Source organism: Ambystoma mexicanum, chromosome 13 (assembly GCF_040938575.1).
Source record: "Ambystoma mexicanum isolate Mex_15411 chromosome 13, UKY_AmexF1_1, whole genome shotgun sequence".
NCBI lineage: Eukaryota > Metazoa > Chordata > Amphibia > Caudata > Ambystomatidae > Ambystoma > Ambystoma mexicanum.
The window spans coordinates 510,480,209-510,494,034 of record NC_090938.1 but is presented as its reverse complement, the minus strand read 5'-3'; the positions used below and the strand labels follow the sequence as shown (position 1 = coordinate 510,494,034).

Sequence of the window (13,826 nt, the reverse complement as noted above, 5' to 3'; positions counted from 1 at the left end):
CTCAACCCAATGTTCGCACCGGGCATGCATCCCCGCAATTTCCAAAATTGGACCAAAGGCGGGCTAGAAACTATAGACCAGCTGTATGCAGGGGAGAAACCACTCACTTTCGCCCAATGTAAGGAGAAGTTCCAACTTCGGGAATGTGACAGATTTACTTACATCCAACTACGCCACTGGTGCTCACACCCCCAAACCTTGCAAGCAGCGACCCGTCCTCCCACTGCCCTGGAACTTACCCTAGGAGACCTTCCGACCCGCGGCAGCGTATCCACCCTCTACAGACGCTTCTTAAGCGACTTCCTAACCACAAGAACCCGATGTATGGCCCAATGGGAAGCGGACCTGGGACACCCGATAGAGGATCAAACCTGGGTGGACATATGGACCCGGACACATACCGCATCCACCTGCATCACCAACAGAGAATGCGCATACAAAATCATGCTGCGGTGGTACTATTCGCCCCTCAGACTCCACCATATGAACCCCCAGATAGACCACGCTTGCTGGAGAGGATGCGGCCTCCCTGGCTCTTTCTTCCATATGTGGTGGGACTGCCCGAAGATCCGACCATTCTGGAAAGCTTGTCTAGAGTCTATTTCGCTGATTACCGGAACAATGATTCCCTTAAAACCAGAACCGATCCTGTTAGGAGCTCCAATTCCCGGGATCTACCCGCGCTCCGGACCCAGAGCGAAATTATTGACTCAGTGCCTACTGGCAGGAAAAACGGTGGTGGCCCGAACCTGGAGAGCTCCGGAAGGCCCCCACATTGCCCAATGGTGGACCAAAGTATGGGACATTCTGATAGCGGAGAAGGTAACGGCAGCACGAGCGGGGATGCTACATCGCTTTCGGAACATCTGGGCCCCAGTCCTGGAATTCGACCAGCGCTTCCCCGCCCTGACCTATAAGCCCGCCAGAGCCCTCTGGATAGTGACGAACCAGGAGAGCCCGGAGGAAGACTCATGACCGCTGAGGCTCCAGCCGGACCGCCCAGGCGGGAGGAGCCCGCTGGCAGAGACTGTGGGACTGATAACCCAGGGAGGAGGATAGAGAAAGAAGACACAGGGGGGGTCTAAAGACTGGGGGTCAACTTGCTGAGATAATCTGTGCATATAATGTCTGTAGTTATCATTCTGCCTTGATTTAAAATAAACAAAGTTAAAAAAAAAAATATGGACTGTTTCATTAATTCAGTCTCTGAAATAATTGATGTTCATGTCCAATTTGGGGACCTTGACATTGTTTGGTGTTAAAATTTGAACATCTCCTGGCTGGGCCTTTGGAAGGGGATTGGGAATATCTCAAAGAGGGTTCACATTGAGATGAGTAGAAAAATCAGAAAGTGGGCTAACGTGATTATCATAAGAGACATGCACGTGTTGAACGGGCAAACAGTTGGTGATATTCCAGGCACTCCAACTTGGTCCAATGGGACACAGTCTAGAGTTCTGTACCATTTGTATGTATCGCATGGGTTATTGGACAAAGTAAAAAACCTACAAAAGTGTCAGAAAGGCTATTCAGTGACCATGCACTAAAGAAGCTGACATGTACCTTAGGCAAGAGGCAAGATAGAGACTGCTGGCATCAGACTCCGGAGGGTACACAAGGCAGGAACCGCTTACGCATGAGCTTAGCAAACGTGATCCACTTCACTGAGGGTTTCAGTGAAAAAAAGATAAATAATTGGCCCAAACGCTCATTGTCAAGAAATGTGCCAGGAAAAAATAAAAAGCTAAGAAGGGATCTCAGAGCGATCAGTAAAAAATGGTGCTGCTCAACAATTCCCTTTAGCTAAAAAAAGGAAACAGATTTAAGAACTGGCTGTGTGGGCACAAGGCCAAACTGTTGCAAAATGACACGGAAACAATGCTTCGAGCAATAAGGTGCAAAGACTCGAGACAAATCTGGCGCCTAATTGGGGCTCGAACATCCCCTCAGGCAGCGGTGTTAACTAATGCGGTCTCCGAACATGATTGGGTAGCATTATATGACACTCTCTTTGGGCAATCTGAGTCTATGCTTCAATCACTGACAAACAAGGAGGGGGTCATGGTTGATTCCTTTTGATCAATGCGACTTCGAGTACTTGATCACCAAGGCGAATTCAAGAGGTGCTCCAGGTCCGGACGACATCACTTATGACATCATTAAGCGAAATTTGGAAGAGTGGACGCCTTTCCTAGTTGGCCTATTTGACTGGGAAAACAGATTGGGTGCAATACCGGACACATGGAAGCTGGGTATAATAGTGCCCATATTCAAGAGTGGCGATAGGGCAGATACTTCGAACTAGCGCTCTATTGGATATTTTAGGCAAGCTTTATGGGTCGTTAATTATTTCACATCTGCAGAATAGTAGCGACAAATAGAAGCGATCTACGTCAAACAAGATTTGTTAAGGTAGTAGGGCCAGATCTAAACCTATTCTTTTTGAACCTTTTGAAATGGAAACCGAATAAACAGCGGCCAAAACTATCTTGCCTTTATTGACCTAAGGAAAGCATTCGATAGTGTAAACAGAGCACTCTTACGTAAAAATAAGAGGTTTGGAATTGTCCTGTGGACCTACTTTCAGCGATTAAGGCCCTATATACCACCACTAAGGTACGCATTAGGTTAAATACTCAGGGCGCCTTGACAAGAGAAATTCGAACCAATAAAGGCCTGAAGCAGGGGTGCGTTTTGGCTCAGACACTTTTCAATTTGTTCCTATCCGACTTGGCAGAGGCTTTAAAGGTGTCAAGAGCCTTCCCTCCTAAAATTGGGGATCAGGACCTGGGCTGGATGCTTTATGCAGAAGACCTGGTCTCGATTGACCAGACATCTATAGGTCTCCAACACAGATTGGAGGCACTACATGGATACATGAGGGACAACCAACTAGAGATAAATACTGAAAAATCGAACATCTTGGTTCTGGGGACAAGGAGGACCGGTGGCAAAAATATCTTTAGATGGCACATGAACTCTGAATTGGCAAAGGAAATTCTGCACACTATCTATTTGGGCTCACGTGTTAAGTGCCAGTATTTGTGATGCCCCTAGATAGCAAAACCTCAATACAAGATGTAAAAACCTGACAGCGTGGGCGAGGGTAATATCTGAGAAATTCGGGAAATGTTCTATTAGCCCCGTGCTGGTCTTTTACAATCAAAAAGCAGTTTATGGCACCAATTTTGTCCCTGAAAGGTTCTTTTTGGAGAGCAGTCTTACGATTACCACGCAGAATTCCAACGCTGATCATTAGGTTTGAGCTAGGCTTAATCTCACTAGCCGCAAGAGTGACATGGAAAACGCTCTGCCTTTTTCAAACATGTTTTACGCCAATCATTGCAGCCCCCTACCAGATTATAAGAGACAAATTAAATGGGGATAACAAGAGCCTGCTGCTATATTGGCAATCAGAGTGTCTCTCCATTTTAGACCTTTTGGGAACAAGCTAAGATGCCTTGGTAAACCATCCAGAAGGAGTAAAGAAAAAGGCTGTGGCAACGGGATTAAGTCAGTACACTGGAAGCCAGAAATAACCATTATCGATATGAGAGCTTCAAGAGACAAAAGCCCACAGCTGTCTTCCAAAATACTTCCTGTGCCCTAGATACAGACATGACTTTTTGAGATTTAGACTAAATATGTACCCAACAAAGCAAATTATATCTCTTTTTGACAAACCGGCCTATGATACTAGCTGCAGATTCTGTGGATGGCAGGAGGAGACGGAAACATTGAAACACATTACTTTACTGTGTACAGGCCTCACGGAGATGATAAGCCATTATTTAGAAAGTTTTATAGAAATGGTGAGATCCTACAATATGGAGGACTGGCGGGCTATGTTGATGCCGGGAGAGCAATGTCCAGTGATTTTTGCATTAATCAAATTCTTGGAAAGAGTGTTTGCTTGTTTTTAGTTTTAGTCATTTTTAGATGATGTGAAATGCTGGGATTGAAGAATGTACTGCTGCTGTTAGGATTTAAATTGACAGGTTTGAAGTTGAATGATATGCTATGATATGGCATTTGTAACGCGCCTATACTTAAGTGTTTCAAGGCCCGACGAGGCGGGGGGTGGGGAACAAGGGGAGACAGACAACGATCCTACTAGGCCAGGTGTCATTCAGATAGCGCAAGTGCAAGTTTAGAGGAGAAGGGAAAGTGCAAAAGGGAGGTGGAGAGGGGAGAGTGCAATACAGGGTTAAGAGCATGCAGGATAAATAACAAGGGCCAGCTAGTGGCAAGTGCGAGATAAGTGCAGAAAAGTGCTGGGAAGGGGGGCTGTAGGGATACAGACACAGTCCCGCGGTGCAGGGGGTTGCCAGGGAGGCAGTGCAGGGGAGAGCGGCTGGGCCAAGGACCGAGAGCGGTGAGTGGCCCAGTTGCAGATTCAGTGCAGTTTCAGTACGTTTAGCAGGGGAGGGGGCAGAGAAGGTGGAGGCAAAGAGGAAGGTTTTGAGGTGCTTCCGGAACCGGAGATGGTTCTCCTCGAGTTTCAGGGAGGCAGGAAGGCTGTTCCAGAGGGAGGCCCCAGCAGCGGAGAGAGATCTGCCCCCAACTCGTTTGGAGAAGCGGCTGACCCTGAGGGAGTTGGAGGCGGATGAGCGAAGAGCTCGAGAAGGAAGATATTTAGGAAGAGAGAGTTGAAGGTATTTTGGCCCAAGGCCCCAGAAGGCCTTGTGGACAATGCAGAGGGTTTTGAACTTGATCCTCGCAGTCACTGGGAGCCAGTGTAGTGATTTCAGTCCTGGAGAGATACAGTCCCTGGGCTGGAGGCCAAGGACAAGTCTCACAGTCCTGTTCTGGATGAATTGCAAAGGGCGGAGAGTAGAGGCAGGCGGATTTAGATAGAGGCAGTTACAGTAGTCCAGCTTCGAGAGAACCAAGTCTCTAGAGACAGTGAACTTCTGGGGGAAGGAGAGGAAAGGAAGGATACCACGGAGGAGGTGGAGCTGGTAGTGTGACTTCTTAGAGATGTCGGATATGTGAGGAGAGAAGGAGAGTGTGGAGTCGAAGATGACCCCGAGCTTTTTTGCCTTGCAGGTAGGAGCAGGAAGATGGCCAAGAGAGGCCGGCCAGAGAGCTGCAGGGAAGGAGGGAGTGGGTGTGCCTATGAGTAGAATCTCAGTCTTACTGGCATTAAGGCAGAGGTCGTTGGCGGCACACCAATCCTGGATAGCAGAAAGACAGTCAGAGATGAGGGAAGGAGAAGAGGAGGCCGAGGGTAGCCTGAAAATGAGCTGGGTGTCATCCGCACAGCACTGAAAGTTGGGGCAGAGAGCGGCGATGCGGTGGGCAAGGAGTGCCAGATACTGGTTAAACAGCCAAGGAGAGAGGTTAGATCCCTGGGGGACACCACAGGTAGAGAAAAAGATGTCAGAGAGGAAAGACCCCAGTTGGACCTGGGAGGGTCGATTGGAGAGGAAAGAGGACAGCCACACCAGAGCCTGACCAGTGATACCCAATGAAATGGGGGGGGGGGGTAAATGTAATTGAATGTAACAAATATTCTTTTTTTATCTACCTTGAAGTAGACAAAGGTTTGCAATAAACTATATGTCTAAATAAAAAATAGATGTCCAGTAAAAATAAATACCATGCTTTCCCTCTGGAAATAACATAATCACTTAGGTTGTGAGAGTGAATTAAGGGCTGCGAGTGAGGCCAAGAGGAAAGGGATGGTATCTTTTTATTGGCCATCTCTCATAGATGCCCAGCAAAAAAAACCATGCCTGCCGCCCCCCCCCCCCAACGTCCAGGAGGGGAGACCCCCCTGAAACCCACTTGATTGATTTGGGCACCCTCGCTACACTCGGTCGCTTTGGCATATGTGTTGGAAATAGTTATGCCCCTCCAGAATACAACAGCTGTCACTGGCCCAGGGACTGTGCTGGGTCCTGGGTGGGGGGAGCTCAGGGACTGTGGTGGGAGCAGGAAGGGGGGGGGGCATGGGATAGAGATGGGAGCATGGTGGGGAGAGCCCAGGGTTTGTGGTGTGCTGGGGTGGGGAAGAGCCCAGGGACTGGGCTAGGGGTGGGATGAGGGAGCCCAGAGACTGATGGGAGCATGTGGGGGAGCACAGGGACTAAACTGGGAGTAGGGTAGGGTGAGGTGATGGCACACGATTGTTCATAGCCTATGAACTTACTGTCCATTTGGAATTTTTTGTGGGGTGACTGGCCTGCCCATTTTGCTTGGGGGTAGGCCCAGGCCAAAAAAGGTTTTAAGACCACTTCCTTAGTTGAACCACTTGTGCAAAAGAAACAACATGAAAACTTGCGATTGAACCATCCACTTCTTTGTAAGCCTCACATACTGCGCTTCTGGACAGTTTTCATTCTTCAGCTGCTCTCATTGTCCTCCCTCACCTGGGAATGTTGTTGCAAAATGGGACTTTGGAGGTAGCATGGTGTGCCATGGTTTTATCCTGTTTCCCTGGTCCCTGATTATTGTGGGGTGTCCGGTTTTAGCCGAAAGGCAATTTGCCCATTTACTCTCTTCTGTCGCAGTAAGCACTTCCTCTTCTTGGCGTTTGGTCCATTAAGAATCTATATATGAAGTTCTCACCCATTTGTTTTTAGCCAGCTTTTGTTTTCGTGAGTGATTGGCAGGATTCATGGTCTTACGAGTAGGTCTTCAAGATAGATTTTTTTCCAACCCAGATGTTACCATCTCCACAGAGCCTTTAATTCTAGGCTCATCCTTGGACATCGCCAAGACAGTTCCCGAAAAAGCAATTCTTGGGGAGGATTCTGATCTGTCTCAGTGTGGATTTTGATCAGTCTCAGTGTGAGGGTAAGGAGCCCCATGTGCCTTTAAACATGTGTGCAATAGTTTTGTACCCTGCACAACCTGAGTACTAGAATGAAAGGTGAAATGTCTTATGAGTGTTTTCCCAAGTATGGATTCCCAGGGTTTGTAGTGTAGGGCTGCATTGTGGATAGTCCCTCTTTGGTGTCTCTCCTTGTCAATTTCCAGGCACATGAAGGTGGAATGGCACTATTCCTCCAAAAAATAATTAGGAGCTTGTAATGGGGACTCATTACAAGGAACCCTTGGTGTTGTGGATGGGAATGTCTATAATAATGACAAGAAGGGAAGCTGTTGAGGTCCTTTACTTTAATAAGGAATTGCTTTGTTTTGGTTGCTAGGAGATCTCAAAGGAAGAAAAGGAAAAAGATGTCCGTTATCAATGGGTGTATTAGAGAAAGGCTGAGTGAAGTTAATTGCGCCGTTGCGCACGTTTTAGAAGTTTATTGTCTCAAAAGTTAACTGGAGTGAGAGCATAGACTGATCAGTTTCACTGGGGTCGATTCGGAAGAAGAACGGAGCTGAGGGAGAATACGAGGCAAAGGAAGTGGGCGGAGCGAGGTTAAGATTGAAAGCCCTGTAACGGCTGTCTACATCGCAAAGCGGAGAGGACGGAAGGGAGCAGATCTCTCTCCAACCGTGTGAGTCCCTTCTGTCAGCTGATAAAAGTCAGTGCCGGAAGCGGTTAAAGGAAGGAGGGGCCCTGACAGCTTTCCGATTTCAACCCGTCAGCTGGCGAGTAACAGAGCACCGCAAGACGCGCGCAAGGCAGGAGGGGCTGAACAGCTGTTTGATCGACGCGGCCCGTATCAACAAAGTGTTACAGTAAGTCAAGAGGGCACAGGGAGGCAGACCGGTCGCTAAACCAACCTACCTAGGGGACCAATGAAATAAGCGTGTTTCTCAGCGTAAAGTGGGGAAAGACCAACCTCAGAAGGAACGTTACGAACTAATTATTAAGAAGAATGCGTTTCTTTCAACAGAGTTAATATGAGGAAAGTCTTCCCTCCTTTCCCTTTGATGTGTTTTTTCCTATGCTAATGAGAACAAACTCTTATTCTCTTTGGTGAAGTTCCGTGAAGTAATGCTTCTGATGTCTTGTATGTGAAGCCTACAGCCATAAGATGGTCATCATAAGGCGGCATATACCTTCAACCAGAAGATCTCTCCACGCTACAGTATCCTTCTGTTTTGTCTAGTTCCAATTTATTTGTAGTTAAAATAAAAGTGCGCTTGAGAAATATAAACTATAGTCTGCGTTTCTCTTATTCCCACACCAAGGCTTAACAGAGCTACATTTGTTTAATAAATGAATAATGTACATTTACAAATGGGTGAAGTGCCATGGCAGAGGCTTTTATCAGAGGCTATCAGAATCAGATGTCTGAAGCTACAAAGCTCATCACATAGGCATAGAAAACAAATTGTTTACGGTACATTTAATTTTAACTTACGTCGATGGAGGAGGGCATTGGCAGCTCCACAGCACTGGCTTCCACTCGTATAGAGCACTCTTCAAATTTTACCAAGTGCTCCTCCCTTGCAATCACGCTTGCTGCAACTGGAAATGGAGAAGAATATTATTGCAGAAGTCAGACAGTACCCACCCAGTTGCACCCTATCGCCAAGTTCTCATTTCACACAATGCCCCTTGGATGAATGCAAACAACATAAGTATATTGTGACCCACGAACCAATTGTCTCCCAGTGCTTAAAATATAGGTGTTATTCTCATCCAACTGAGGGCTACTCCCATTTATCAACCATGGAAGGCCGATGGGCTGAGATGGCCCTGCCAACATCCCAATCTGGCACTTGTAGGTTACACACAGTTCTCAGCAGTAGGCCATCAACTGCTCAGCCATCTTAGTAGCTGAATTTCTCACTTTCTATACAGCACTAAATAACTTATTTCTTGAAGAACTGATGATATGTTGCCTAAAAGCTATTAATTTTACTTTCTGCCGGGCAATGAACCTGTGGCGTGCAGGTTCCACCAATGCTGATAAGGGCAGCAACACAATTCCAGGCTCAAGACAGCTGGTCGGACACAGATATATTGATGCAGGGATGCCATTGCCTCACTTTCATACTCGTAGAGAGAATTGGAGGAGATACGCTTCAGGCCAGGTAAGAGAAGCCAACTCTCGACAAGATGGGTCTTCTTGCCCAGAAGTTCAAACATCAACATGTCCCAGAGAGTTTAACTTAGTTCAACAAGTCTTCTATTTTCATATAGTACGATGACATTTGAACAGGACACAACATTGACAGAATGGTTAGAACATGAATAGTGTTGGCTCTGGGACCAGACAAGCACTTGTTCTAGTCTCCATTTGCAAAAAGTAACATTTTATTAAAACGTTCTTCTGTTATCCGCCCCCTGCTGTTTAAATTAGAGATCAGCACGTGATGCATAAGTGCATTTGTTTTGAATACCGGTGTACTAGCGTGATCTAAAATTGTAAAGTAATGGGGTGGCCTACTGCACATATCCCCTGCAACACAACATGTGCACATTTTCCTTGAGGCTGCCATCTTCTCCTCCATAACCTCGGAGCACTTCTCTTATAGGTGGCATAAGTTCACTGCAGTATCCTGGACGACGACTTATCAATTTTGCTTAAATAAGTGATTCGGGAGGCGAGGGGGGGGTGTTCCACAGAACAGGCACGTTCAAAATCTTGTGCAAAGGACAGCTCTGAACACTGCAGAAAAAAAGGTAGGTTGCACCCCCCTGTGAAGGTAGAGGGTGAGCCAGCTCCATAATATCCTCCATAGGGGTAGATACAAGTAGGAACTCACCAGGAGAGACTTCCCCCTTTGGGGACAAGGACTCCCATTACGAATCGACTCCCTAAAAACACGAAAACAGACGTGCAGCGTCTTACCTGGAGAACAAAAGAAGCAGTCGGATGTGGAGCGTCCAGTAGCAGGGGGGGTTAGGGAGAGAGAGAGAGAAAGAAAGCGAGAGAAAGCGAGCAAGCCTTGTGGTGCACCAGGAGTCTCCTAACCAACGCAGAGACCACTACATAGACAAGGATGCAGAACCTAACGGTAAAAAGTACACTGTGATCATCCTTCGACAACAACAGCATAAAAGAGGAAGCCTGAAAGAAGCAAGAGAAAGAACGCCAACAGTACGTAAAGCTACTCCAAGCAGCCACAGTGAGGTTGTCCCTAGAAGTCCCAGGTAACAGGGAAAAAGGGAGAGCAGGGAGGGGACCAAAGAACCGTTACAGGGCTAATCATACACTTCCCAGTCAAAGCTGGACCAACTTATCACAGCAAGAGATTAGAACAAATCTCTGTATAGGGAATCAAGACGAGAGCAATAGAACCCAAATGAGTAATCATCAAAGAAAGGCAAAGCCATGCAAAGTCTTGTACGAATTGTATGAACTAATCAAAACAATCACCAGAGACTACCTGAAGATTAGCTATTGAAATAGAAGTATACATGAATCAAAATACACTTCAGGAGAAAGGAGTCATTCTCCTGTCCTTAGATGGTATAGTGGTAGGCTCAGTTAAGTTCGTTTTGGACGGTTGACAGTATTTTGTAAGACTTCACTGATGACTTACGAGCACCATAGCTAGTTGTGTTAGGTAGGGACACCTTATAGTATAGGGAAGGTTAGGCCTTTTTTTCTTTACTTTAATAAACAAAGTGAAGTGGCTTATCAGAGTTCACGTCTTCCTTGTGACCCCCCACATTACCCAACTTACGATTACCCTGTCCAAATTCAAACATGTGACAGCAAGTTGCACAAGCGCAGGGCTCAAAATAAGGATTGGATAAGCAGAAGCTACAAGCAGCTCCTGGCTATCCAGCAATAACCAGTCACCAGGAGCTACCACCGGGGGAACGGGAATGCATAGCTTTAAACAGTTCAAACTTCAACATTAAATGCAAACATATACTTGTATCCATTATTTTTGACCCCGTATTCTTTGAATTTCATATACATGTGTCCCAATGATTGTCCCAAATGCACAGAAATAAATTCACATAGTTGGGTTTGCTCATACCAGTTTGTCTGGGGAGACAAAGTAGCTCCTGCTAACTGTTGGTTTGCAGGCTCTTGTAGGCTATAAGCAGGAGTTGAAATCACCCCCAACTCCCCTCAATTTTTCGAACCCTGCAGATGCCCAAAACACACTCTTTACTCTCCAAGTTGTCTTACTGCAAGGAAGTCTTGAGTAGAAAGGCAGGGGTGTTCTTGTGTCAAAGATAGACCATAGTTAGACAAAAGGTCAAATGGGTTCTGTGTGCTTTGACTGAAGACTTATTTCACTGCAGTATTTTACCCTCCGGTCTCCCCACCATCTCCCCATACCAAGTTACTTCACCCAAACAACTCCTAATGCGATTTGCAGTAAAGAGAGAAAAAAAATCTGTCAAAATATTGTGGTAAAAAAACATCTGCTGTGAAATGTAATTGGTAAAAATACACTGTCAGTAGAATTAAATAAAACGCATCTGTGTTTGAATTCTGTGTGTATCAACTGTGCAGCCACTTATTGCCTGTGTACATCTTTGCCACAATGCTGCTATAAATAGTTATACAAGCTGCCCACAATTCACAGTGCCTGTATGGCAGTGCAGTCTTCCAGAAATCTCACAAATATGCCACCAATCACTTGAAGCTGGTTTCTGGAGTGTATTCTTGCATTATATGCTTATTTAAAGGCACTCTTGATTTAGGCCTTGATCAAAGAAAGTTCTGATCGTTTAGGAAGAGATTCATGGTTGTGTGTGAAAACGATGATTTGACATTCTGACAAACTTGCCACTATGGATCAGAACCCCTTTGCCCCTCATTTTTAAAAACACAAATAAAGTAAATTCATTAACAAAGGAAGTCGTCATAAAACAGCTATTTCAGGCAATTCCACAAAATGACTACTTCGAGAGGGGACAGGAAAATTAAGGTTAATCAATTGATCATTATCTCATTATTGTAATGGAATAACAAACTTTGCCGACGAAGGAGGCGGAGGGAAGTAAGAAGGATCAGCATCTCAGAAGCACATGCATCTTCTACGTGTCACAAGCTGCTTCGTTTCCAACACCACATGAATGAAGGCAAGGGAAGATTTGCATCTGGGCAACTCTCATTATTCACGCCCAGGCTCAAGACGGCATGGGTCCTAGAATCGCTTGGGTGACCCATCATGCTTACCCTCTGCTTTTTCAAAAGTAATCAAAGCTGTGCCTCCAGACATTGGATAAAAGATCTTGGGCTTCATCTCAATCCAGTCATCCTTACAGGGCGCTTCGCTGACGACCCCTTTGAAGACCACATTTCTCTCCGGCTTTGAAGATGAAACCTGAAAGAGAATTTGTGGGGGAAAAAATAAGTATTTGGGATTATCACTTACTTAGGTGCTCTTACATATCGATGTCTGGCACATGGCTGATTTCCATTTGTTTAGCGAGATGGCTTCCAGTATCACACAAGTGGAGCAACATGTATTTTCCAAGATACTGGTAGCTTAGCAGACGGAGGTTCTCTCAGAATCCTGTTTACTGAGTGAGTGCGAGTGGGTGTGCAATGGTTAGTAAGGGTGGTAGATTGAAAGCAGAGGAACAGATTTTGGCTCGGGCACAGCGGGGTACATGCCACCGCACACCCACTCTTGTGCCATTGTGAAAGCATGTCAGCCTCCTAAAATACTACCAGCACAAAAGTTACGATATCTTTTATTGCAGGAGCTGCTGTGTGGCACTGCTGGGGGAGGTGAAAATAAAAGGAACCATTTAAACACTAGAAAAACAAAATGGTCACATTTACCTCTGCCCAAGCAAATGGGAGGGATGCAGGGGCACAGCCAGAGAGCCCCAGTGAGGTGAAGTAAACAAATCCTGGGCACTAGAGCCAAGCCCTCACGCAAAGGAATACAGCAGGATTTGTGGCAAAGATTTGTTCCTTATACAATTTCACACTGTTTCACCAATCTGCACCAAATCATGCATAGTTGCCTGTTATGACCCTTCGGACATTACTGGCTACATGACATTTGGACACCCCACCACTCTCCCCAGGTTTCAGCAAAAGTCAAAATGTGTTTGTGGGTTTGTGGCTTGGCGAAGCGTTGTTCCTTATACAATTCCTCACTGTTTCACCAATCTGTACCAGGTTTTGCATAGTTACCCGTTAGAACCCTCTGGACATTACTGGCTACTTGACATTTGGACACCCCAGCCCTTTCCCCAGACTTCAGCACCTTCACACAGGAGAAGATTGCCTGAAATCGGTGAAACATCAATGTGGTCGTAGAAGGACCGGTTCCGACATGAGGAACAAAAACTCGAGGTCCAGGTCCTAGGAACAGATTCAGGATATGCTTCCGGGCACAGTAACAGAGTACAACTCAATCAATATGGTGGTGGATGCCGACAAAGCCGTAAACTATCCAACAGAATTACTCAATTCACTCAATACCCCGGGAATGCCACCACATCACCTTCAACTGAATGTTGGGTCACCCATCATGCTGCTTTGCAATCTCAAGCCACCAAGACTGTGTAATGGCACAAGGCTATGCATTCAGAAATTGCTGTCCAACGTAATTGAAGCGGCAGTGTTCACCGGGAAGGGAAACAAAACATGTTGTTTATAAACAAGCCTTGCAATGAACATGTACTTTATTAATATTGAACTTTACGTCCATAGTTGCTGGCACCGTCGCCATCATGCCACCCATCATGCTGCTCAGAAATCTCAAGGTTGTTCTCATGTACAGTTATAAAGTTTCAGAATGAGTTTTTAAGAAGAACAATAAATTGTTGTGTAGTCTTTATGAGAAAACATTTTTAAATCAGAAACAATCGAACAATGTAGTGAATTTTTCTTTTCAGTTTTCTTATGGAGCCTTTCCATAAAGCATAAAGCTACCTTAAGGTACGTCAACAAATAGTACCTACAAGAAAAGAAAATCCCGGGCAACACCGGCTATGTCAGCTAGTGTATATATATATTTTTTTAAATCGCTTTTTATAATAA

At 45.7% G+C, this 13,826-nt stretch overlaps 1 protein-coding gene across 1 annotated transcript in view; it reads right to left on the bottom strand.

Moving 5' to 3' along the window:
• Positions 1 to 13,826, bottom strand: part of IFI35 (interferon induced protein 35) — a 215,307-nt gene that overhangs the window by 95,756 nt on the left and 105,725 nt on the right. The window contains exons 6-7 of the mRNA XM_069634190.1: positions 12,003 to 12,150; positions 8,271 to 8,377 (exon numbers count right to left, since the gene is read on the bottom strand). Coding sequence (XP_069490291.1) covers positions 8,271 to 8,377; positions 12,003 to 12,150 — 255 coding nt within the window. The remainder of the gene's footprint in view (positions 1 to 8,270; positions 8,378 to 12,002; positions 12,151 to 13,826) is intronic.